The sequence below is a fragment of the Opisthocomus hoazin genome, chromosome 3 (assembly GCF_030867145.1).
Source record: "Opisthocomus hoazin isolate bOpiHoa1 chromosome 3, bOpiHoa1.hap1, whole genome shotgun sequence".
NCBI lineage: Eukaryota > Metazoa > Chordata > Aves > Opisthocomiformes > Opisthocomidae > Opisthocomus > Opisthocomus hoazin.
This window is the reverse complement of record NC_134416.1, coordinates 77,019,036-77,045,766: the sequence shown is the minus strand read 5'-3', so window position 1 is coordinate 77,045,766 and position 26,731 is coordinate 77,019,036. Positions and strand designations below refer to the sequence as shown.

At 42.0% G+C, this 26,731-nt stretch overlaps 2 protein-coding genes and 1 long non-coding RNA gene across 5 annotated transcripts in view; 2 read left to right on the top strand and 1 right to left on the bottom strand.

Annotated features, from left to right (window-relative positions):
* RPRD1A (regulation of nuclear pre-mRNA domain containing 1A) overlaps positions 1-10,647 on the top strand; it is a 45,650-nt gene extending 35,003 nt beyond the window's left edge. The window contains exon 7 of the mRNA XM_075416728.1: positions 5,989-10,647. Coding sequence (XP_075272843.1) covers positions 5,989-6,138 — 150 coding nt within the window. The 3' untranslated portion in view covers positions 6,139-10,647. The remainder of the gene's footprint in view (positions 1-5,988) is intronic.
* Positions 10,648-12,331: 1,684 nt separating this feature from the next.
* Positions 12,332-19,448, bottom strand: RMP24 (ribonuclease MRP subunit p24). 2 transcript variants are annotated; one of them, XM_075416727.1, is made up of 5 exons: positions 19,268-19,411; positions 18,995-19,017; positions 17,945-18,144; positions 14,577-14,785; positions 12,332-14,174 (listed from the first exon to the last, which is right to left on the bottom strand). In XM_075416727.1, exons 1-5 carry the CDS (start codon positions 19,345-19,347, stop codon positions 14,021-14,023), a joined length of 666 nt encoding a protein of 221 aa, XP_075272842.1. In that variant the 5' UTR covers positions 19,348-19,411; the 3' UTR covers positions 12,332-14,020. The 2 variants fall into 2 exon arrangements, with proteins under 2 accessions (XP_075272842.1, XP_075272841.1); XM_075416726.1 differs by lacking the exon at positions 18,995-19,017 and having other exon boundaries at positions 19,268-19,448.
* Positions 19,306-26,731, top strand: part of LOC142360879 (uncharacterized) — a 29,865-nt gene continuing 22,439 nt past the window's right edge. Inside the window, exons 1-3 of one of the 2 annotated variants that reach the window (XR_012763492.1) lie at positions 19,306-19,388; positions 20,333-20,518; positions 21,740-22,030. This is a non-coding gene — a long non-coding RNA (uncharacterized LOC142360879). Of the gene's footprint in view, positions 19,389-19,606; positions 19,676-20,332; positions 20,519-21,739; positions 22,031-26,731 lie in introns of those variants that run through there. The other variant, XR_012763493.1, reaches the window with a different exon arrangement.

The following is a 26,731-nucleotide window of genomic DNA, read 5'->3' as shown; positions in this document are numbered from 1 at the left end:
ATGTAGGACTGAAATGTGAGGAAGTGGAATTCCTTTGGACTAAGAGAATGGAAACAAAAACTGGTGTGAGGTGATAGATCTGATGGAGATATTGTATAGGCAGAGAACAGGGACAGTCTGAGTGTAGGACTGGGGAGAAATAGTTGGAACTGGAACCAGACACAGCCAAAACTCTAGACAAAGTGACAAGTGCAGACGAGGATTGGAGAGGGAGGAATTCAGATATGGAGCCAGAAAGGAAGGAAATGGGAACAGTTAGGCAAAAACCAGTTGTGAATGTTTGTATTGCATGTGAATACAGGCATGACAGGAGTCTTGGAGGCATTGGGCAGCCTTGCTGGACAAAGAGGTTAGTTCTAGGAATAATGTTCAAGGAATGGAGATGAATACCAGGAGTCAAAAGACTGAGGTGAATGAGATTTGGAACTCAGGTTTACGCTAGAAGGAGCTGGACAAAGAAATTGCATTTTCAAGGAATGGGGAGAAGAGTTTGTGGCCACTGTGAAGGACTCCACATTTCTGATAATCACCCTTCAGATGGGAAATGTGCTGGTAAAATGCTTTGTTCCTATCTGCTACTGCAACACTCAGGAATTTAGGATTTGAAGATCTGCAGTGCGTTCCTGTCTGTACCACAGCATAACAATTGATGGTAGACAAAGTCACTTAATCAAGCTTTCCCCAGACGGTCACTAATTTAGTTTGTGAATTTCAAACTTCTGAGTGCATTGCTTCCTGTTGCTTCATTTGCAGACAAGCTGAGGATCCTCTAATATGCTAACTTAATTTAGAAAATTTTCTTTGAAGCATTAAGTTCTTGGTCATTGTAAGTTCTAAGAAAAATGGGATACTCAAAATTAGAGGATGCATTTCATTTTGATCTGTCAGCTCAAAGAAGTTTTCTGAAGAATAAATCGTGTTTTGCAATGGTGAAGTATGCCGTTAGAAAACCCATGAGAATATTAGTAAATCTGCATACATAGTAATGGGTACAGTAGGTAATATGTGGGACAATGCATAGAACAATAAAGAATAAACAGAGCAGTCACTAGGTAGGTGCTCATTGCTTCAGTGGTATTTATTTTGCTCTGAATGTGATAAGACCTAATGGAAAACTGATAGATGCTACTATACTGGAAAGTTGAAGCTTTCTTCCAAAAATCTGTTTTGAGTAAACAGGCAAAATGTGTAATGGAAGATTAGCCAAATCAGTCCTTCCCTAAGCTTGTCATAACTGTCCTTGATTTTTCAACCTTCTGTGTGTGGGATGCCTATAGATGTGTTCACTCTGTTCAGTGTCTTAAATTTATTTCAGGATTTTGTTCGTTCTTAACACTGGTGAATAGGTTGAGCCTTTAATCATACTGGTGAAGAATGTGAGCCTTGCCAAATTTTTAAAGGCAGCACAAAATTCAACCCTGCTCAGCTGTTTTCCAGAGTGATAGTGAAACTTATCTGACTTCTCCAAGTCTAGCTGTCAGTCTTGCAGAAAAATACCCAGTCTGGGTGAGGCATTAGAATCCAACAAGGTGGAGTCTATAAGTAAATACTGTGTTTCTGAACTTCAAAATCTAGATATCGGGTTATGACATGCCATTTGCCTTTGTCTGAGCCTTTGAAGATTTGTGGTGGTTTCTGTGCTGTTGGACACAGTGCGTGAGAAGCCTTTGCTCTGTGACACAGCTCCAATGTCTGTGCCTGAAACTGGAAGGTTGGACCGACCTAGAAAGCCAGAGATACCAGTTTTAAATATGACATACATACAGGCCATGTATGCTAATGTGCACACATGCCCTCAACACCTTAAAAGCCTTTGAAGTTTCTTGGGTTTTGTTTTTCTGTATTGAGAGTATTGATTTCCACCTTGCCTTTCTTTCTGTAGCTAGCAAGGGTGCAGATTAAATAGTTGTGTTTTCTGCAAACCTTTTATTCTTGCTTTGGGATCAGACTTTGTTTCTTTCACTTTGCTATACATTTTCTGCCACACAGTATTTTGATGCATGCTGTAGCCTTAGTGATCAGACAAGGGTTCAAAGTCATATTAATGTTGTAAAGGGAAAACATATCCATGAAATTCCGAGTTGGTTTAGCTGTAGCACCTCTCTATGGTAATTGCAGAAACTCTATATTGAGGTCTATTTCAGCCTATTTCAGCTGGAAGAGAACATCCTTTGCAGTGCACAGCCTGTGTGGCCTGCCCACATTTTTATTATTCATGATGATTGTAGTGCCTAATCAAAAATTATTTTTTGACTGATACTTATTTGCTAGAGGATTACTGTTAATCAAGGTGTGGAATCCATATGTTGTTAGTATTGCTTTCACAAAACATCTATATTCTACACTGTTGAGTAACAGAAACTGTAATCAGTGGGATTCTAATAAGCAAAAGAAGTTCTTCTAATTACCTCATAAACCTACTTTTGTGACTGGAAGTACAAAAAATTATTGCTTGAAAGTAGTGTTATCTTAGACTGCTGAAGAAATTGAAGAGACTTTTAATTCCGTACATCAGGTTGCCCATATATCCCAAGAGTAAGGTTCTCCATAGGTAGAAAGCAGTGCAAATTACGCTAAGTGCAGCAAAAGAAAACATCATACTTCTGCCTGTCCTTGCCTGTTTGAAGCAAATAGCTTCAATCTTGCCTCATTTACATGGGGGGAATTTGAAGTATATCTTAAAATGAAGGTAATGAAAATGAAATTGAAATTCTCCATGAGGATTTCTGCAGTTAGAAGTGTTGACAATATGGATAAACTGTTACTTGGCTGTATAGATTACAGCATTTGTAATAACACCTAGATATCCCTATTCTGGCTCCTCTAATTAAGTCACACTCCCAACATATACACTGATGAAAAACGTTGTAGGTACATGTGCATGCTATTATGATAAAATAATGGAGGTGTACATATAACAAGTGTTGTTGATAAGAAGTACTCGATACTTGTATTTCAGCAGGCCAGGGCTGCATAGGTAATGCCAGGACTCCATTAGCAGCCTTAAAAATAGGTAAGCAGACCCTTCCAGAAGTGACTACTGATTTTAAATAGAATCAAGCTGTGAAAGGCAGCTCCTTTGAAAGTACCTCAAAACTGCTAAGTCACTGTACTTGAAAACCAGCCCTCTTTTGAAGTTGCTCACCAGTGATGAAAACTGGACATTTCCAGTGATTTGTAGAATGGTTTTGGGAATGCAATGGAAAATGAGGTCCTCTGGATAAGGTTAAGGATAATACTTCTTGTGGGTGAGGATTGTCATGGTCATCTAACCTGTCATTGCAGATCTCATTTATGCTTTGGATTACCAAAACTGTATTAAAATTGCATTGTGTAGCTTATACTGCATCAATAATATAAGGAACTATAAAACCTTATGTGATTTTTTATTTACTCTAGTTCTGTAGTAAAAACCTCGAGCAAACTTTCTCAGAGGTCTCTGTTTCTGAGAAGGCACGAGCAATAAGTTTTAACTCCCTGAGAGTGCATTATCCTAAAGGTTTTAGTGAGAGGAGGAAGATTGTATCGTATGGGAGACCAAATTTATGAGATCATTTTCCTTAGTCAGAAAAAGGTACCTGCTGTCAGTAATACTGATCAAGCTGGTACTCACTAGGCAACAAGTCGCAGGCAAAATTTATATGGAAAATGCTGGATGTCAGAAATGTGGTGTTACTATGGAAATGATTTATTATCAGCTGAAGGGAATTTTAATGGTGTAGTTAATTTTTTTTTTGCTAGTTTTGGGCCTTTTGAGTGCTTTGGTTTTGCTTACAGTTCTACTCATCCTCATCTGTACAGCAGTACGTCTTTCACCACGGAGGCCAGGTCTCCTAGCTTCAGGCTTGCTCAAAGCCCTTGTTGCCCCATGCTCGGTCTCCAGCCATCCTGCTTCTGAAAACAGTGATTCAGGTTAACTAGTGTTCTGCGTATTGCCAAATTGTTTTACTAAACAATAAAACTTATCTTTTCCTCTGACAATAAAATATATTCCCTAAAATAATAGTCAGGAGTATACCTCTGCAAACTGGACTAAAATAGATAGTAAAAAGTACAATAAGTCTTCTGTTACGGGCTTTTTACGTGCTGGCAAAGAACGATGACTCTCGCACAGAATCAGCTCACTGAGGCCTCTGGATGCTGCTGTAATATTAGATATGAAACAGTAAAGTATTTGTGGCCTTTGGGCATTTGTTGTAAGGATACAGTGTCAGGATACAGCCCTTCATTTCCACAGCCATGTCCTGAAGTCACTTGCGCCAGAGAGACTGTTTTGGGCAAGAGCGAGCAAATGATGGTTTTCCTAGGACCAAGGGACTTGCAGTTGTAAGGCTCTTTTGGTCGTCTGTATTGTAAAAGCAGTGCTGCTTTGCCCTGTGTATTGTCACCAAGTGTTTACAGTTCTGCTGAGTAGGCATCTGTAGTATTTTCACTGTGCTTAGTGTCTCATAAGACTGAAAAATATGTAATATTTAATTTTTAAATAGAAATGATATCAAGGAATTGATGATCCTAATTCAGGAACACTTTTTTCTCTCTTTCTATGTAAAGATTTGATTTTTTTCTTGTGATTACTGCCCTTGGTAAGAAAACTACATTGCTGCTAAGAGTGTGTTGGACATTGTCCAATAATCATGATCACGCCCCAGGTATTCAACTTTTGTGCTACTGAATTAGGTTCTGCTACCAAAAGGTCTTTTCATTGGCCTTCCTTTTTACTCCATGCTACTAACAGTATAGAAAAATGTTTAAAATTATGTTTAGACCTTGCAAATAACATGATTGTTATCTTTTATAGACATTTGCAGAGTGTTTTTATATTTGCTGGAACTTTCAAGTGTTTGTATTTGGCACTTTTACAGGATGATGTAGATTTTTTTTTCCCCACTGTTATTTAGAAGTGGTTATAATCGTGAGATTTTGGTTATCCGTGGGATGATTATCCAAATTGTAGGTTAACTATTATTATCTTGTGATTTCCAGCCATTCCCAGGCTGCAGCAAAACCTGAAGCCGCACTAGAAAGCATCTGTGTTTGATGTGTTGTGAATTATAGTGTATTTCCATGAAGCGCCAGTTGCCTTGTAATGCTTAGTCTCTTCTGCTCTCCAAAGAAATGTGCTTCCAAGTTTTTTAAATGTAAATATTTTTGTAAATTGTACCCTGATCTTCCTACATTTTGGAATAACTGTTTTAATTTTATACAAGCTGGTATTTGTCTCCATTATGTCTCATATTCTGAATAGGTGAGCCCTCACCATATTCTAGTGCGCTGGCTTACAATGTTAAATATTGTATAATGTTGTTTCATGTGAAAAGTGCCTCATAATCATTAAATATATGAATTATGAGTGGTTTGACCTGTGTTCCAAAAGAATATGAAATGCTAAGTCTTCAGTTCAAAACATTTCTGAAAACTCAGGGTTAGATCCATAAATACACTGATGCAATGTGGGTTTTATTATAAAAGTTAATACAAAATACTTCTGATTGGTCAGCTTGGTGGGGCTGATCAACAGGCCTAGTTAGGTGGTATATTTGGTTGTTTTTTATTCTTTCATCAGTGTGAGCTGCAAGTAACTTCTTTGACACCAGTAAGTTTATCCTCCTGTTCTCTGTAAGTGATAGTAGAGTACGTGTATCGATTGTCCTTTAATACAGTTTCTAAGAATGATTCCATTCTGCTAGTCACATGGAGAAACGTGTATAGTTGTGTGAACTGGGATTGCCTGCCATGTTTAGCATCTAGGTACTTAGAATTCAAAGCAAAAAAATCCCATGGCTCTGCGTCCAAAGTCAGATGCTGAGAAGATGCTAGAGCTGATGCCTCTGCCTCCGGAATACTCACTTCTCTGGGCTCTCACCTATTAATGGATATTTAGTCATCTAACTCACAGAAGGAATACAGTCTTTAGAAAATGTCAAGTGCAGTAAATAGTGGGGATGGTATTAGCAAAAGAGCCTCATATTGAATTCTTCTGCATTACAGGAGTACAAACGCAAGCTAGCCAGAGTGTCCCAAGTACGGAAAGAACTCAGGTCACGCATCCAGAACCTGCCTGATCTCTCTCGACTTCCCAATGTCACAGGCAGCCACGTACACCTGCCGTTTGCAGGAGACATCTACAGCGACGACTGATGACAAGAACATCCTTCCATAACCTCTACTTTTCTGTGAAATGAGGGGTAGGTCAGACTGATTGGTACTCTTGTAGTATTATTTTTGTATATTGTTGGAGAGTGTCACTAAAAATACTTTAATAATTTATGAAAAATGGTTGAAAAAGTTGATTTGTTTGCTATTTTATTGGCGAATGAACGTAAGGGTACATTTATAAAAGTGGCATCTGTGTCTGTTACATTGAAGAATGGATAACTACCTTATCTTTTGTAAAGATTTTAGTTGGGTGCCCTGTAAAAAACATGCTGAGATTTTTCTTATGTACCCTGTATTTAGTGTATATCAACGTATAATCAACACATAATTCTAACTTGAGACATTTCAATTGCCAGTGAGGGAGTGAAATGTGGAAATCACAAGCTTATGTATGCAGGAAGGTTGATGCAATTTAATGCAAAGTTAAAAGTGATCTTACTGTCCATTACATTTAAATTACCCACTCACAAAACAAGTCAAGTGGGGTTTTTTGAAGTAAATGGTAGTAACCTATTTTGTATTGGAAACATAAATCAAGCTACACTGAGCAGATCTTTAAGTGACTCAAAATATTGCAGTATTTTAGCATCATTTAAAAGTCAGTGCAAGAAACTATACAATCGACCAGTTTAGTTATGTTTCAAAATTGTAACTTTCTTTTTACAGCTGCTTAGTTTCTAAATTGAGGGACCATTCATTTGTACTCTAATCCCTTTCTGGAACATCCGTCTCCATTTAAAAAGGTTAATCCCAGAAATGTGAAACCATTTTACAGCTTTAATTAAATTGAAAGGTCATTCTCGAAACTGTCCCAATTGTTAAAAGCCCGTTATTAAAATTTGACAATGCTGCGTACCATCTGTACATGCAGCAGCACAATGATGCAGCCATGCTTTACAGCTTCTTCCACCAGGAAACCCCAGAGGCCAGCATCGGCTTCCAGCTCCCCACCTCCACCCGCTCCAGCAAACATTTCTAGATCTTGATTGTCTTTTCTCACAGAACAGGAGACAGTTTAGGCTTGTGTAGAAGTCAAACAGTGGAAAATTATTGCTGAGTTTCTTTTTTTAAAAAAGTTCTTTGCGTGGCAGAAATGGCTTTGTCTGCAGGTGGCTGAATTTGTGAGCAGTCTTTGTTACCATACTATGCACCAGCTTTTAAGTTCACTTAAAAACTTAAATGTACAGACAGGCATCTAGCAGATTGCCAGAAAGTTTAGGCTTTTCAGTCAATCAGAATTAGGCAGGTTATTGTTGAGAAGTGATTTAAAAAATGCCTATCTGTACCTTTGGCATTTAGATGACCTTAAAAACCTGGGCTGCAAGTGTTTGAGTTGGATGTGTCATCAAAGTATTTAATGATTGCGTTCTGTTCATGGGTTTGCACTTGTCAGGCATTGTTTAGCATGAGTCAAGTTCACAGTTTACAAGTTTAATACTGCTTCTTACAGGAAAGCACTTTATTTTTTTTTTTTAGAAAAATCTATTCTTCCTTTTCAAAAACCATGACAATTCGAAATAGTCCTGGAGTGAAATTGTTGAAAACAGTGATTTGTCACTTGTTATTGACTTCCTCAGGGCTAATGGCTAGAATACTTGTTGGGTATGAATGGAGAATAATCTTTCTCTTTAAAACAGATACACTTGGACATAAGAACCTCACTCCAGTTATCTTTTCTCATGGAAGTTGCCATGAATTAGACCTCAGGAAGGTAGGGAAAAAAACCCAAAAGATAAAAATACAAGCTGTTGATATAGCATTCCATAACATGCAATGTAGAATACTAATTTCATCAAAAGTTCTGACTGACAGACAGGAATGCTGAAAATAGTTCATCAGAGCTCACTAGCTGTCCAAAGATGTGTAAGTTTTGAGTGGCAATTTTCCACTCCATAGGAAAAAAAGCTAACTATAATGGATCCAGAGGAGTGTTTCTTTAGTTTAAGTCTCGTATGCAAAATTAAAGAACACTTATTGGCATCTTTTCAGTGTACATTCTTGGTAAGTAAATGAATGTTCGAGTAAAATTTTGATGTTTTAAGTATTTCTGTTCTGTTAAACAGCTTACAAGTTCTTATATACATGTATGTGCATTATAGTTTCAGCTAAAGCTCAGTCTCGTTCAAGTACAGCATCAAAATTGTGGTAAATACTGAACCAGCTTAATCTATTAAGAATTATAAAACAAATCAGAAAACAAGAAGGATAAACAGTGAGTTCATGGTTGAATCCCATCCACGGAGAACTTAATTTGTACCCAGAGGTGATTATAAGTGCAGTGACGTGGCTAGAATGCATTGAAGGATCTAAGTCTTGCATACTGAAAGCCATAGGGAATTAAGCTTAAACAGTCTTTTGCTACCATAATTAAAAATAATTGTAATAATGAAGTTGAATGCTGAATTTCCTTGATCTCTCTAGAGTGTTAGAAAAGACATGACACTTCCTTCACTAGACTTGTTTTTCCTATTCATAACTCTTAGTGATAATGTTGCTTATCTACAGGTAATGTAGAACTGATACAAGAATGAGGAAAAATCTCAACTTCTTCTTGATGTATATAAGTTTTAATTTTGAGAGAATGCTATTTTCTGGATATACTTTTCTTTATTTTACTGTGAAATTGTTTAATTCAAGGAATATTTCATAGCTGGGTTTTTGGAAATGATCCCTCAAGATTTGTTTGGAAAAGAGGACATGCGGAAGGTAAAGGTCACTTTTATAGCAAGTGTCATATGTTAGTGGTACGTTGTTTTTTATTTATATGGGAAAAGCATCAGGTATCAACTAGTTAGAAGATTCATGTTGTAACTGTAATAGTATAGCAGGAGATAACATGATATGATACAAATGCAGCCCTCTAGTATCAAAAAATACCTCCAAATTCTCAGGTTCTAAAGCTCAATGTGCGTATTTCTGACATCTCAGGAAGAAAAGAGGCTGGGTGGGGAAAGGAAGGGTGCCTAGGAGCTGAAAGGGAGAACATGCCAGGATGGAAATGAAAAGCAAAACAAATGTCAGCTTTTGTCAAAGCAGAAATAGCAGTGCGAGGCTGGGCAGCGCAGTGTTCTAGCTGTAGATGGGATTATACAATAGGACTGCCTTGGGGCGTTTCCGCCTTGAGAAAGAAAATGTGTGGGTGGACCCTGCCCGTCTCTCCTAATGAGGTCTGACTCTACTCCAACCAGAATGCCCACCCTACAAAAGGCACAATTGTAAAATATCTGAACATTTTTCATCTAATAATAAAAGCATAATAATCAGATTATTTGCTTCACTGTATTGCACTTTCATTGAGCATTCTCTGAAAAAAAGCAAAGAGTTCCTGCAGTTCTTTGCTGTGTGAGAATGCTTACCTTGGAGGTCACTGGGACTGCTTATATATTCTAGAGTTTGCAGGGTCAAGCTGTGTTTTTGCAGAATGTTTTGAAAGATATCAGGAATATTACCCCACTTCTGTGGTTTTAAAAATAAACATGAAGTCCTTAGTTACAAAAATTACTATTCTTAGGAATTGTGTTTCATTACTCCTTTTGAAAATTAAATAAGCTACAACCTGCAGTAACACTAGCTTGTCTGTTTCACTCCATTAATGTTCGTATTAATATATTAGAACACCTCAGTTAATCCCTAGCAACACAACCTGAACGACATGCTTATGACGTATTTTATCTGAGTAGTCCTCTGAATGTTGAACTGAGAGCTTTCATTATGGTAGAACTACATTTCTGTTTACCTGAAGTTTAAAAATCGTTGTATTAGGACTTCCAGTACTGCTCTCACAAGTCGGTGGTGACTCAGTCTGGTACTTCACACGCGTAGGGTGCAGTACCCCCCTCTGCAGAAGACCGTGGAAGACATGGAAATCGTGCTGAGGCTTGACTGGCTTTCTGCAGAAGAGCTGGGTTTCAGCCTCTTGAACCATAAGCGAATAGATTCGTGGGTGTGGGGGTTTTTTCGGTGGAAAAATTAGTGAACTAGAAAACCAGCACGTCTAAAATTTGATGGCTATGTTTATAAAAACTTAGGGCCAGGTCTGCTCATTACTCGTGCATATAATCACCATGACTATTCCTGCAAGTAAAGAGAGCAGACTCAAATGTAGTGTCTGAAGCGGAATTTTTCTTTAATGAATGACCAGTTTTGTCTCGGCTCCTATTTCAGTGTGTCATTTACCTTGATTAAGTAGTAAAATCTCCTCCATCTTGTTATTTAGAAATCTAATTCTGATTTCATCTTTACAATATTTAAAGTATCCTACTAAGCATGATGTTTTTGTGGGAATTTGCAGAAGTTCAATAGCACTCATTACTTGTTTGCAACAGAAATAGACTCATTTGTTAAAAGCTAACAAGAAATTTTGAAATGTAAAGATGTTTCATTATTGTGCTTTTCTGACAGAACGTGTAATCCTTGTGTAATTTATGTCCTCGGAATAACACCTGTATGTACGCTCTTTCATATTTAATAGAATAAAATGTTGTAAAAACATCTTTTGAATCATTGTTCATTGCTTGCCTACTCAGGCTCACGGTGTGAAGTGGCTTGAGTGTAATGGCTCCCTGTACCTGGGAGTCCACCAGAATCTCAGCGTGATGCTGGGGAAATGGTCAGTACTAATTCTGAAGTCTCTTACTCTCTGTATTTACATTTTGTGTGACAATTTTCCATGAGGAAGCAGTGCATTAAAAAAGCGTGAGGTCATATCTCTAGAACTGTAAATTTCTTAAAAAGAAATGTTGTTTGTATACCATCTAGTCTGGCCAAAGTTTGCATTTCGGGGGGGAGCTGGGTGTGAGGGAACCGGTTGTAAGATGCCAGCTGGAGGTTCCCAGTACTCAAAAGTGGGAAAATGACTCAAACTGTTGTTTCAAAATAAAATACGCTTTAGTTGAGCTGGTTATACTACGACCTACTTTGTAACGTTTTCAATATACAGTGTGGTGCTATCACTGCCAATGATATACAAACCATTGCGTGAGCAGAGAAACAGCTCTCGCTCTGTAAGTAAACACCTCTGCATGCTCGACAGAGAACCTTCTTTGTCTTCCTTTACAAAGTCCGGGTGAAATTCTGGCCTCGCTGAGAGCAGCGAGGCCGTTTCCCCTCTCCAGAGCCGTTCCTCCAGCTCGGCCGTAGCGCTGCATGGCAGCGGCATGGCGGGGGCTCAGCAGCAGGCTGCTGCAGCCGACAGCGAGCCTTCGGCGTTCCGTCCGGAACGGGAACGCAATGCATCCCCAAGGGAAGAGCGCATCAGATGCGTATGTGTGCACGTGTATACGTGTGTGTGTACATGTAGTCATCCATCTGAGGGGTGTATACATACTTACATACCTATATATATGTGTATATATGCATCTGATGTGTGTACATGTACGTATATACCCCCACACATCATCTGTAGAGAGATGTATATGCATATATACATACGTCTGTGTCTCTCTCAATACACCAACTCTGTGACAGCCCAGTAACAGAGAGAGACTGTGAGAGGCTTAGGCGTGCCGCAGAAGCACTTCAGATGACAGAACACACCAACACTATTTCTGCCCAGTGTTTTGAAGCACACTCGCAGAACAAGGACTGGCACGTACTGAATGATTTTTTTTTTTCCTTTTTTCCCCACAGTAAGGTCTGACAGCTTGCAGTAGTGATCCCTTATAACAACACATCTGGACGTGCCTGACAACTCTGGTAATTACAAAGAAAAATATGTTGTTTGGAGCATGGCGAGGCTCTGCCTGTGTTAACAAATAGCACGCTGCAGCAGTAATGCACTCGGAGTGCAAAGTACCCGCAGCTCCGTGCCTGCCAGCGACAGGACACTTCTTGGAGCTGTGTGCTTCAGACTAGCTCTCCTGTGACCCTGTGGACAGGCTGCCTGGTTGCAGGACGCTGGTTGTGCCCCGGCTCACGCCTTTTACCTGTAGTTTTGTCCAAAACCAGTGTGACTCATGGACTCCGAGATCGCCCAGTATTGCGTAAAAAGCACAGTAAACGGGGACCAGTGGGAGATCTGCTTCAAAAGCATACCCTCGATTTGATCCAACACACTAATGTTGTGGCACCATAAAACATGGCGAATGCCCACGCTGCTTTCACGTAAGCCTCACAGGAAGCGCAGCAGTAGAGCACCTAATGCATGTACTTTTAATATAAAAATCTATTGCAAGCCTTGTTTTTCAAACACTTTTTTGTAATGCACATTTTCCATCAACAAGATTGATGTGTTTTTCCAGCAGTCTGGATCGTAAATACAGCAACAACAGAGAATTAATGCCAAGTTCTACAGTGGCAAAGGCGTAACGCCAAGGTCCGTTATTTTATCAAAGCACGACAGTTAATTTGATCCTACACGTATGCAAGAAACAAACAGCAGCGAACCCTTCAAAGTTACTGTGCAAGCGTACAGGAGATATAAAAAGGTGACATGCCAGTCTCCGAGACCCTCAGCAGAATTTGCAGCTCACTATTCTGCCCTGCCCCCGGACTGCTTTCAGGTCTGCCAGCTGACTTGCTGGTCCTGTTTCTTAAGCGGTGTTCATTGAGCCCAAGTACACTGAAAGGAAACTATTCATCAGAACACAAAAAAAATGGAAAATACAGACCTTTCAACCCAAGAATTTAAATATTTTAAACTGATTCTCTTTTCAGAGGGGAAATGTGAACCACAACTTGTAGAGCTGTCACTGCAGAGTATACGCAGGGCAGGCTGTGAAGTCAGTCCTGAGTGGTGACATTCTACTGTCGCTTCCTCACCTCGGCGCTGAACTGAAAATGTAAAATCTGACAGTGGAGACCGCTTAAACCTTGATAATTGTCTATTCACATCAAAACATGTTGGTGCAACAAGTTGGCTACTGTCCAGGACACACCTAGTTTTCCAGACTGCAGTGCAGGAAGGAAGCAACTCTGAAGCCTGATAAAACTGAAAGACTTGCAAGACCGTGGTTCTCTCCTAAGTCATTCCTGAACGACACCGAAGTGACCCATTTTGGTAGTACCCGAGCAACTGGACAGGAAGCATCCCTTGTGCTTTATGACTGTGCCACTCCCGCAGCAGTAACGAATCAGGGTGCTGACAGCAGCCCAGCCTGGAGCTGTCAGTCGATACATCCCCACATTAGAGTGCATTTTACCAGGTCCTGCTTTATTCTGGGACCAGTATCATCTGCAGTCCAAATCACAGACAACATTCTTAAGAAAAGGAAGAAACTGAGTCTGGTGATAGACTGTTTTACGTCTCTTTGTATGAGTACTGTCTTAAAGAGTAAGTTATTTTGGAACCTTTGTAAAGGCTGTGCTAAAGGCCATGCTTAAATTACCACAGGTATCAAGACAGTGACCCTACAGGACACTACCTTAAATCTTTGAAAATGCTGTACCTACTACAGACAGTGCCAGTGGCAGTGTCCTTGTTTTTCTCAAACATGCAAAGCACTCTACTGTGATGCACTACCTTAACAACAGTATGAGACTGACATGGAGGAAACCGCAACAATTCTACGCTGCTCCCCACCCTGAAATTGCTTTCAGGTCTGCCAGCGTATCCGTTGGTGCTGCTGGACCCACTGATGGATCCAGTATGGTCAGCTTCCTCCAAGGACAGATCCCGGCTTTCAATTCTTGGGCCATGAGAGACTGCAAAACACGTTCAAGATTCCCATGTGTACCAGACCGGCTATTTTCTCATCTCCCTCTTGCGGACAATCGGTCCCCTCAGAAACAGAGCTTGCTGCTAAAACATACAGTCTACGCTTACGCAGGGTACATGCTGTTAGCTTCAGTTTTAAAGAAAGCACTTTGTGGATTCGCAAAAACTGGAACAATACTTACTGCTGTAATCTTTATTACTTATGAATAACTAAAGTAAAGTCAAGAAGGTTTTCAAATCTGCCTTCTGGCTTTTCTCTTTTTCTTCGAGGTTAAGCATCCGTTTCAGCTTAGAAAAGTGAAATTTGGGGTTTCGGCGAGTCTTGGAAGCAGATCTGGTTGTCGCCTGTCCGGATAGACATGTTCTGAAAAACAAAAGACTTGTGTCTTAAAGGTGAGGAATCAGAATTAACATAAAGTAACTACAAAATGACACATATATAATATGAGCAAAAAATTTTGAACATAGTGTACTTTCATGTGAAGGCAAGTAGTTAGTATATAAATTTTAAGCCGGACATTTCACATTAATGACAAAACCATGACTGTGTGCTCCATGCACATAGCCGCTTTTCATTAGAATCTTTTGATTTTAAAGGTTGGAAAGTTACAACTGATGTCCTCAATCAGACCACTAAAGGAAAATACTTAGTTATCAATTTAAAGTTTATTACTGATCTGAAATCAGTACATGAGGCCCTTTCCCAGCAAGACATGATACACTCTACTCAGCAACGCGCCTCTTTGAATAGGTGGGAAACGGGTACCTGGGAAGCGATGAGGGACTGCTCCCTTTAGATCCCAACCAACTGCAGCTTACAGGTGTCGCTTTGCTTGCAGACTGACTTTTTACATCTGGTGTCCTCAGGCTAGATTTAATACTTGGAGTGCCAGAATTGCGTGCCTTGGTAGCCAGAAGATCCCTGCTTTTACCATAATGTCTTGTTGTTTTGTTGCATGAGTTGCAAGTAACCAGCTATGGAGAGAATAAACGAAATATCAACCATTCTTCCATCTTTCCACCTTTATGTTATAAAGCCGTTGAATTGAATGAATGTGAAGCCAAGAATTACCCAAACTATTCTCCAAATATCATGACATGAGTTAAATATTTGCTTAAGTGAGACACAGAGATATTAAAAAGCAACACATACTTTACACCGAATATTTTCACTCAGGTTTCTTAAGCCGAAGACATCCGATGGGTTTATCTAGAAATGACTCCAGTCCCTGAGCAACTAATTTCAGGAGACCGTAACTCTGAATGTAGCGCCGTACAGTGAAATACGGAAAACAACGTCAGAACAGGAAGATGAAACAGCACCTGAACTGGATGTCTGATATCTTGAGTATACTTAAGGGGCATTCATATTTTGCTATAAAACAGGACATACAGAGTGATCTAAACTCCCTAGCACATTGTATCCCGAATGAAGTTATATTACATGCTTTCCAGGGAGTCTTGAGAGAAAACATTTAAATTACCAAACTCTCAGAAATAATCATCCATAAGTAACAACAGCAGCTCTCAGTGAACAAAGAGGCTTTCTGTTGGTGCAAAAACACCTACTACAATACGGAAGAGGTTGCAAACAAAGGGCATGTTCTCTTCTCTCTGTTTACTCCTAGGCTGCAGGGAACTTCCAGCAGCACAGTATGCTGCAGAGGTCCATCAGAACAGAAAATGTCAGACAGTCGTGGAGACTGTCAGGGATTCCTAACACCCCTGACTGCCATGGCAACTCCTCTGATTAAGAGACGTCAGAGTCATACAGCCAGACAACTTTCTGAGGCACACTATTACACTGACTGAAAAACAGAGTTGTGTGATCTTTCTAGTTAAAAAAATATATTCAAAAGAATGTCACAAAACTGTCTAAGCAGTTTTGAAAACATCTATACCAAATCATTCTTCATTTCAAAGTGTGTAAATTTACCTACATTCAGACTGCTTAGAAACAATTACACTTAGAAATGCCGAAATGAAACATTTTCAGTTCATTGTTTTGACTGTCTCTAGACATTGCTTTGTCAGCCTAACAAACTAAAGAAAGAGAAAGATAATTAACTTAATACAGCTCAAGTACCGATGTATTTTTAGTTCTTCTAAATGAAGCTCAGATGGGAAAAAAACCCATCATCATATGACAGTTCAGCACTCCACGGAATACAGATGGAGGTGAACGCCTTACAGCGCCGGAACCAGTGGATTAATCGTAGCACTGCACAGCCAGTTTCCATTCCCTGAACTGCATACACAGTTAACTCCAAAAATGTTAACAGCCCTGAAATAGTTCCTAATGTTATCTGCCGTTTCATGGCAGAAGCATTCTCAAATCAAGTTCCACTTGCTAAGAAAAGTATCATCAGAAGCACAATCTGTCCTACTGTTGCTTGCTTTAATTTTCAACCAGACTTGGAAGTTTCATTTTCGCAGGTCTCAGGTATTAGATTACAGGGATCTACATTGCTAATTTTGAAAGCTGTCAGTTCCTGACAGTATTTTAAATACTTAAGACCAGAAATACTTCAACCATAATCCACAGCACAAATGCAAACAGAACTGAGCAGAACGCAAGTGCAGCAAACAGTAATTACATCCCAGGATTAGAATGTCACCCAGAGTTTAAACTGGACCTATTTAAAACTGAATTTTAAACTACTGATATGAATGCACAGTGCATCCTGTGAACCCCTCCAGCTACAGAACACATGTAACAACCCACCAAAATTCCCTAGGACACTGTTCATTTGTTGTCTGAAGAGACAGTTCTTCACGTACACTAGAAGTTTGGGGGGGGGGGCAGGGAGCAAAGATCTTCTCAGATGCCCTCCTCTGGCTATTTTTTGCTGCTCAACTACAGTCTACAATTTGGAGAGAGTAATAGCAAGTGTGTCTTTCTGGAGCGCCTTTTTTTTGCCCTGACAGCTGAGAACCTCTGTGATACTTCCTCAGTTTAATTTTGTGTTATTGCCTCTATCAATTTTTGGTTTCGCACAACCAGCAGAGTCTCATCTGAGAAAATGCCAAGTGTGCCAGCAACTGCCAGGCACAATAGGGTGCTGTCTCATTTATTAAGGCATCCATTCACATAACCTGTTTTAATAGTAGTGTGTGCCTTGGAAACACTAGATTAAATATATGCTATTATTCTTCAAATAATAGTAATTAGTATAAAAAATAGCAATTAAGTCTTATATTCCTGAGTAATTTTAGGAACAGGAACGGAAGCCTCAAGAGCAACATTAACTTGTTTAAATTACCCATGTGGTTTAGTTTTGAAAGACTTCCTATAAACAGTAACATTCAGACAAATGTAAAAAATTGGATTTGTACAGAAGGCAACAATAATCTGATGTAGCCATGATGGTCTACTGCAATAAACAAAGTAAAGCTCAGAAGTTGTAAATATATCTATTTTTAGACAACTGATAAAACTGAAAACACCTGACAACCTATCAGTCACTCAAGGCCCTCCTTCAGAGCTGAAACAAAGGCAGTAAATACTGGCAAAGCCAGCCTGACTGCAATCAGTGGCATGCTTGTCGTCTTCGATATATTTTGGGGTATTCTTAGCAACGGATTTCTCAGGACTCCAGTGCATTTCAGGACCTACGCAGCTGTATTAAGGCTAGGAATCTAGCAGAGTTGCCTGGTCCTAACTCTGCCACATTCATAGGAAAAAAAGAACAGGCAAAAATCTGCCACACCTGCCACATCTGCAAACCTAGGCAAAAGATACAGTGGGCGACAGCAGAAATACCACAGCTTCCTGACAGGACAGAATACTTCAATTTTCAGCAAGTTCTTAGACATCTGCAGAGACCGCTGCTAAAGAAAAAGAGATCAGAGGGAGGGCAGAGCTGTTGGTGTAGCTTCTGTGACACATGGGGTTGGGGTTTGCTTGGGGAGGAAGCTTACTGTTCTTGTCACTGTGCTCGCAATCTCTCTGTTCTGGAGGGCAGGTTTTAAAAATTTTGATTGTGAATGGAAGTTATCCCAAAAGAGAGTTACGTGCTCACGAAGAAAGAAATGTGTGGGTGTGAGCTCCACTTCCAGTATCTTCTTTTTTATGCCACTGAAAGGTTTCAGGGAAATATCATGTATTTGGCAGTTCCAAGTAAATATCCTTACCAGAACGTTTCTTGACTCCCTGTACTTCTTCAAAAGCTTTGTCTGTTTCATATTAAGTCTATGGTTCTTCGCCTCTCTTTTAAGAACTTTCTCTATCTGTGGAGTGACTTTCATCTTTGGTTTAAGACGCACTCGGTGGCTGTCAGGCACCAGGAACTGGAAGCAGTAAGGACATACCCTTTCTAACCCAGGTTCATTATCTACAGAAGAATAAAAGTAAGAGAGTAAAACTTATTAAATAATCGCATTTTGCAGGCAAACTTTAAAATAGCATGCTTCTATTTTAACATTATTGAGGTAGGTATGGTTTTATTTTGAGATACAACTAGAACAAGAGAGGAAGCCGAGCACTCCGCCAAGCGCAATTCACACCGGGTCTATGCACAGCGTAAGTTTATGCAATACAGAATTGCAGAATGTTCGGGGTTGGAAGGGACCTCTGTGGGTCATCTAGTCCAACCCTCCTGCCCAAGCAGGGTCACCTACAGCAGGCTGCACAGGACCTTGTCCAGGCGGGTCTTGAATATCTCCAGAGAAGGAGACTCCACAACCTCCCTGGGCAGCCTGTTCCAGGGCTCTGTCACCCTCAGAGGGAAGAAGTTCTTCATGTTCAGACGGAACTTTCTGTGCTTCAATATGTGCCCTTTGCCCCTTGTCCTGTCGCTGGGCACCACTGAACAGAGCTTGGCCCCATCCTCCTGACACCCACCCTGACAGGTCACTGTACATCTTCCTGAAGAAACCCGCGACGCCCTCCCAAAGACCTGCCGCGCCGGAGGCCCCCGTCCCGCCCGGAGCCCCCCGCGGGCACGCTCCTCGGCCAGCTCAGCGACGCCGAAGCCTTGCGCAGCTCTGTGCCCGCTTTCAGCGCCAGCCGAGGACAGCGCCTGCGCCCGGGGCGAAGCAGCGCTCGGAGGCACACGCCAGACCGGCGGCGGGCTCTGCCCGGGGGAGGGGGGGGGAAGCACGGGGCAACCCGCGGCCCGCCCTCCCCCCCCGCCCCGCGGAGCCCCGCTCCTCCCTCGCCGCCGCCGCCCGGGCCTCACTCGCCTCGGCAGTTGCGGAGCGTCCACCTGCGCGGGAGAAGGGCACAGCGTCACCTCACGTCACCTCACGTCACCTCACGTCGCGTCGCGTCAACCCCACCAGCCACGCGGCGGCGCGCCACGGCAGGCGCGAGGCCACGGGGCGGGGCTACCCACGTGCGTCAGCTCCGACCGCCCCCTCCCTCCCGCCCGCGCGCGCCGTCCCTCGCCGCTTCGCTTCCCGCCCCCCCTCCCCCCCCGCCCCGGGGGCCGCCGCGTCCCGCCGCGGGGCGCTTACAGCAGGAAGCGCGCCTGGCCCGGGCAGGCGCCCGCCAGCCCCTCCGCCGCCGCCTCCAGGAACCGCCGCTGCCGCCCCATGCCGCTGAGCGCCCGCCCCGCCGGAAGCCGCTGCCAGCCAGGTCCGGCGGCCGCGGGCGGGGAGGGGAAGTGGAGGGGGGGAGCATGTGCAGCGCTTAGCCGCGGCCCGGCGGGCACCCGTGGCCGCAGCACCACGGTTCCGGGCTGGGGTGGGCCCGCGGTTCTCGCCCTCAGTTGGGCCGGGTGACGGCGAAGGGGCGCGGCCGTTGCCGGGGGCGGGGTGCGGCCGGTGGAGCGGCCGCTGTTCCGCCCTTGCCGTGGCGGAGGGGCGCAGCGGGGCGGGGGGCTGCCGGGGCTCGCTCCGCCGCCGGCCGTTGGCGGGGCTGCGGTGAGGGGAGCGCGCTTGGGTTGGCGAGCGCGGGCCGCTGGGACGGGGTGGGGGGCGGTGTAAAAAAAAACTTTTACCTCAGGGGAAAAAACCCAAACAAATTTCCCGAAGCGATTTCTCCGCCGAGGGCGGCGGCGTGACGGCCCCGAGGGCGCCGCCGGGCGCGGGGGGTGCCCGGGTCGGGCGCGCTGTGGCAGCCGCGCACTCGGCGTTACCGCTCTGCAAATGCGCTCCTGTTAAAAAGGAGAGGAAAAAAAAAACCCAAACCCCCGGCTTTCCAGCGTTTGATGTGTGTTTTATCAATTCCCTCGGCCCCGTTCATTTGGTAGACATTCCTCTGCTTTGATCTGTTGGTAATGGTGTTCATTTAGGAGAGGTATTCGTCGGAGCCGGCTTCGGTGCTCGATCAAGGAATTTGAATAAATATAATTACTTCTTATTTTCTGACGTGGAGTAGCCGAGGGCTTCAGAAGTAGAAAAGAAAGGGAAGAATTGAATTTCTGGGCTCCCTTTAATAGGAGAGCTTTGCAGTGCAGTCAGTAACTCTGGGCTTGTTAATGAAATGTTCATAATAGCTACAATTAGGACCTCTGCCGACTTTATTTTTGAATTAAACCCACTAAATGGACCTTTCAATGTTACATTTCTCATTGCCAGTTGCTGGCTTTGTTGGCGATAGTTTCTGTGTGAACTCGACCTTTCCTGAGTGGAAGAGCAGAGGTGTCGCACAACAGCCATTTAAAACGCAACCAGGATTCGTCAGTCAGCAGACTTTTGGCAAATGAAATATTCCGTTTGTCAGTAGTGGTGGAAAAAAACCACGGAAGTGTTTTTTGAATGCAGGTAAGCAAAACCAGTTTCAATGCTTTTTTTGGGGGGTGGCACTGTTCTTGTCATTTTTAGCCACAGGAGCCTGCTTGGCCCCTCGGTGCTTCGGCGGCAGAGGGGGAACGGCGAGGCGAGGCAGCTCCGTGTTCTCCCCCAGGCCTAGCGAAAGAGAAACGCACCGGCAGCGTTCCTGTCCTCTGGAGCTGTGTCCTGGCCCCTCCCTGCCCAGGCCTGCCGTGGTGCAGGTGGGCCAGAAGCGACTTGGCCAAGTCCTGAGTGACTTGGCTCACAATCACTGTACTGTACTAATGGTGCAATACAAAGGATTCGTTTTTACTTCTTTCGCTTCCCTCCACCCTGCTTTTATATTCTTCTTATATCTGTTTATGTTTTTTCCCCCTCAGTGTCTTCTGGTCTGTCTGAAATGCTTATAAATTTTCTTCTGCTGCTCCTGAAAGTAGGCTGGGCCGTTGCCTTTTTTACGTTAGTTCGCTGGTTTTTCTTTGCGTTACACATCACCATTGTTTGAAAGGCAGCACAAGCAGCACCTTCCAGTGCCGTTCGCATCCAGTGTATCATGTGTCTCTTCCCAGTACCTGTCTCATGAGGCAGAAACTAGGTTTCTCGTGCTAGGTGTGGTGCTGAATGTGCTGAACAGATAAAACTCTAGAGACAAAGGGAAGATGACCACGAAACCGTGGCCTGCAATTCATGGCTCTCTACAAGCCCCTTTCTGCAGAACTCCCACCAAAAGTCAGTATTTCTGTGCATCCAGTGCTGGCAGGACCAGACCTTTAAAACCAGATAACCCTCAGCTCGCTGGCATGGTATTTATGGCATCAGTGGGGTGAATTCACCCACGTTTCAAAGCAGAATGCATTTGTTGCTACTTTTTCCTGGCCCTTGTTCACCGAAAAAACCCACAGCAGCAGACCCATGTTACTAACTGCTTCCTGCTTCTGCTGTTTAGTGTTTTGTAGCTACCACGGCTGACCAACAAGTTGTAAATCTTTCCTGGCAATTTGTAACAAAGGAAAAAATAGAATGATTTGTGTCAACTTTTGGTCATCATGTATCATTATTGATTTGAGGGAGGGCAGTGGAGGAAAGCCTACCGTGTATCTGTGCTTGCCGAGTCTCCAGGAAGACCCTGTTAGCTAGCAGTCAGTAGAGGGCAATAGAGAAATACAGTTTGTGATACCTAAAGGATTTGAAGCAATGATTATGTGTTTACAGAGAAGAAAAAGAAGAAAAGAAGAGCCAGGAGGATAGACTGTTCAGTTTACTACTGGAGACCTGACTGTGACAGACCACCAAGAAAACAAGATTTTCAAAGAGAGCAAAGACGACCTTCTGCAGTGTCTGCGAGTCTCTCGTTTTTTCTTCAGAGTTACGTAGGATAACTTGGCCAGAACTTATTGATGATTGAACGTTCAGTGGACTCTGGAATGGACTGGGAGATGCAGGAAGGCACTCTTTGGAAGGAACAGAAGAGGAGGCATTTCAAAGATCCTGCAGGTGACTAAGGTGAGCAAACGCACAGCTTCGCTTTCAGGTGAGATAATAGATGTTCAGTCAGCTGTACAAAAGTCATGAGCAAACCGAGTCAGTGATTGAAATTATATGAGTATTTTGCTTTTTCAGGCATGCTGGTGCACAGCTAATTTTATCTTGGGGAAAAAAAGGATAGTTGTGCTACAAGGATAAGCATTTTTAAGCATATGTTATTCTGGAGACATGCTAAAACTGGTGACTTGTTTTATGTGTGATATTTTATATTAGAACTGTTTGAAACATGCTCATCATTTTACAAGGTTTATGTGCTGTAGTTCCCAGACTCTAGTTTACAGAGAAATGTATAAAGAAGATGTGACTATTGTTGTTCCTTCTAGAGGGGATTTTTGCTAAGATTTTGGACAAATGTGACTCAGAGATTTCGAGAAATTTATTAAAGGATTTTGGGAATGTCCTCAGATTCTTCAAAGGCTTTATTATCAGAAAGATACTGAGAAGTGATAACAAAGAATACAGCAGTAACAAAAAGAGTTAAGCCACAGAAATCAAGAGGCTGACAAGAGGGTTGGGAAAGCAGAAAAAAATCGAGGGACTAAGTTAGGAAATAAGCATATGAAACACTATTCCATTGCCAAGATCTCGGCTGGTGTCACCATAGCACTTGGAAAATATCCTCAGGATGCTGGGAACCATTAAAGCAGTACAGATTATCAGAGGATAAACTTCCACTTCAGCTGCCACTGGTGCCAGAAGTGACCAATAAGAAACATTTGGGAAATGAAAGATGAAGAATGGAAGCAGTGACATTCTGGGGATATCACAGAGCAAGTGCAAGGGTATCTAGAGGTCAGTCAGACAGTACCCATCTGAAACAAGGAGGGCTGAGAAATAAAAGGAATAAATCATATTCTAAAAAAATACCATCGGCTTTGAAAAGCTAATTAAAGGAAAAGTTATCTAGTGTTCATCCCAAACCTGGATTTGTTTTTGTAAGTGGTATGATAGGTAAGGCTACAGCACAGTGATTTATCTGTGCTTGGAGTGCCAAAATACATAACAGATTAATGCGATGATTGTTTGTTTATACATTGCTTAGAACACAGCTTCCTTGCAGTATGTACCTGAAGGAAGTGAAAGATAAGATATATAAAGCATGCCACTATTTTCCGTGGGTTGGCAACATCCATCTGACAGGGAACAGGCTCAGTGAGTATCAGAATCCCCCTGATTTTGAAAGCTACAAGTTCCAGTTCCAGTCTCCGATTTTTTCTTCCTTTTATTCCATTTCCAGCGCTCTGGATCTTCTTCTTTACCTGCAAATCCATTCTCTCAAAAGATAATAGAAATTAAAGATGGTATTAAACAAAAACCTCAGAGAGAAACTTACTTGCAGTTTAAGGAAATTCATACTTGTGTACCAACTCTTCTTTAAAATGGTCTCTGGTAGAAATTATTAGTTCTTTATCAAAAATTTGAAGCTCTAGGGCAATGAACATTCTCTTATATCTGATACCTATTTTCAGTGAAATTAGCATGATTGCTTGTTGGTGTTTGCTGAAGAGTTTTCTCACGAGTCATACCGTTAGAGACATAATCAAAGGGGTTTTTGTAGTGGGGAGCCACACACATCAGCAGCTGGGGCTAAGAAATGGGAGCCACCGCTTTCTCCAGTCCAGGCTTTGCTTTGCCTCTGAGTGACTTTGTGGTATGTTGGGCCTTTTTATGGGCAGCTTATGAAGTGGCCATCCTGGCATCTTGCCCACACAGAGGGCTGAGGCTTTGAATGGCAGGCTGCAGATGAACAAGGAGGTCCTCCTTGCGCAGAAGTTATGGGACAGGCCATCATCTAGTTGCAGTGTCCTTCAGTGCGTAGACAAATATACTCCTATGCCAGTTCGGGATATAAACCATTGTCACTTTGAGCCGTAAGAAACTATTCCTTCATTTTCACTCATGAGACAGTTGTCTAAAAATGAAATCTCAAGCTGAAGTTCCACCTGTGAAAAAGATGCTGCTAATTAATGTGTTAATTGTCATGTAAACCTCTTTGCTTAATGAGATGTGAAATAGCCCCTACTGTTAAGAATACCAATGTGCACAGGAGTTTGTCCCAAGCTCTCAGGGTCATTTATTGCTGTGCTGCATCACAACCCAGGACTGCTACTTCAGCCTCTTGCCAAAATGGGAACATTTTACTTTCTGATGAGTCATCTGGGCTTAACTCAGATCTGGTGAGGTTTCCCCACCCTGTTCTTCTTTGCTGTATAGTCCAGTCCCTGCCCTAGAGGCCTTGCTTTCCCAGCCAAATATGGGGTGGAACCCTCTTCAGCAGCTGCAGGCACCATTCCTTAATTAACTTGGAGGGAACTGCTAATGAATGATATGGAGCATTTTCTCTGTCACTGGAGCGGAACGTGCAGCATTCCTAGCCTTTTCTGGCTTGGAGTGTGGCAGAGCAGTGCTGGCAACTGAGTCGGAGTTTGCCACACGCTGTGCTAAATGTTACCTGCATCAAGACAGAAAGGGAACTAGGTCAACCAAAGGAAACAACTGTAGGCATCTTCTGTATTGGTCATATTTACTTGTGAATAACACAGTAGAGCTATATGTTTCAGGAAAACATGTCTTGCTTTTTTTTTTTCCTTCCAGTGCAAAAGGGGGTAGGGGGAGTCTTAATTTTTTGTTTCTTTTTGCTTTAAATTATTTTCTTTTCCTTTTAATTCTTAGCAACCTGTTCTAAGGCGGCACTGCTTTGAGCATGAACTTGGACTAGATGACCTCTAGAGGTTTCTGACCTTACCCTGTAATTTTCAACACTCATGCTGTTATTTTGGATTCTTCCTGACTACAAGTTACCTGGGAGAGGAAAAAACCCACAAATATTTTAAGATAATTTTCTTGCTCCCCCTAAGTTATTATTTTAATTTATTTGAAAGTGGACCAGATAGAATAAAAGTCAAGCACTTCCAATAAATAACTGTGTCATGGAATAGTTCCTTGCAGTTGTTGGTTTCTGCGTTTTGTGTTTCTGGGTTTTGTCATAAATGCTTCAGCTATCATGTTTAGGCTGCCTAGCAGAATTGCTTTTATGCAGAAATCTAGTCAGCTGAGGGCTAAACTGTTTAAGGGCTGTATTCGCTGCTGTAATCGAAAAATGGCTTTTCATACCTGTTCATAGTGTCCAAAGTTGGTCTCATGTTTGAGAAGCTGCATCATTGCTGATTCTTCCAGTTTTATGCTTGGTGAGTCAGTTGGCAAGAAGGGGTGGAATATTTACTGCTAAAGTATGTGAAATGATATGAACTTGAAAGATTCATTTCAGTTTTTCAGTAATAAATTTTGGTTAAATTAATTAATCAAACTGTTTGCCCAGCTGACATCCTTAATTCATCACCCTTGCTGAGACAGATCTTCAAAGTCGTTTACAACATCTGAACAAACATATCTTCCATTAGCTTCAATTATAAAGCCTGATAAAGTGCTCAGAAGACTGGCATCTTTAGAGATGGCAGTGATGGATATAATCTAGACACAAGAGAGGTAACAGAATCAGACTGATGCTTAGAGTGAACTTTAAGCCAGAGTTTCATAGTTGAATATGAGTGGGTGGTGCAGTGCTCCTTATTTGCTTCAGAACTGCTGCGGAGGATCAGCAGTAGCACAGCATTCCCTACCTGCCTTGGGAAGAGAGCACTTGAGTCTTCATTGCTGGTAGTGTGGCGTTACCCCTCAAACTTACTTCGTTTTTAAAGGAAAAATTGGAATGGAGAGGATGTAACTACTTCATAAGTCTGAAGCAGCTACAGTAAAGAGGAAAAACTCCACATGACAGTAATTTAATTAGACTGCGGTATTACTGTCCTGACTAGTGATGGAAAACAGGAAACTTCTTCAGCGAGGTTTGTATTATAGCTGCACAATTCCCCAATACTGACAGGAGCTAGCCTTTCTAAAGTTGGCCTGCATGCAAAGCCCTCTGCTTTCCTCTGCTCCTCAGAGATGTTGTACAGAAAACAAAACAGCAAGGGGTAGATGATTCAACAGAATATTTTTTTCTAAAACCCCAGAGGTCTCTGCTTAAGCATCTCAAGACAGAAAAGGCTCAAAGTGGTTGTATGCACATATGTTAAACAAACATCAACATCAGAGTTGTCATTAGCTTGCTACTTACTTGAAGTGTGAGGAGGGGCTGATGCGATCTGCAGACTTTTTCTGGAAGGCCCATAGCCATATATTTTTATGTATTCTTTTCATTGTTATTAGATGATGCTAACAGCAGTGTTCCAGTATGGTCTGCATCAGTCTCCTGAAAGGACATTTTGGCCCTCAGTGAGGAAAAGACTTGTTTTGCCTCTTTAGAAAAGTCATTTTAAAGTGGCCAGGCTGATGGCATGGCATGCATACCAAAGTTTGTGAATTCATAATTGGGCTTAGTTTGTGCAAATGAAAATTATTTTTTTTCCCCACTGCAATGAGCAATGTTTTACTGATGAAAGTATTTGTGTTTTGGGGTTTTTTATTAATCTCCTAAGTCAGTCTGAGATCTCTCATCCCTTAGCACTGTTTGGAAAAAAAGATTATCACACAGATTATGATTAATCACAGATTAATCAAATCTGATTAATATAATAATATATATTAAATATGATTAATTAAATATTAATAAAAATATTATCATAAAAGGTTATAATAGGAGCATGGGTGCAAGACAGG

Coding starts and splice junctions, on each gene's coding strand:
- RMP24 (XM_075416726.1), bottom strand. CDS start 19,433: ATGCTCCCCCCCTCCACTTCCCCTCCCCGCCCGCGGCCGCCGGACCTG. Junction 18,145..19,267: donor GGCCAGGCGCGCTTCCTGCT/GTAAGCGCCCCG, acceptor ATTCTTCTGTAG/ATAATGAACCTGGGTTAGAA. Junction 14,175..14,576: donor AGTCCCTCATCGCTTCCCAG/GTACCCGTTTCC, acceptor TTTGTTTTTCAG/AACATGTCTATCCGGACAGG.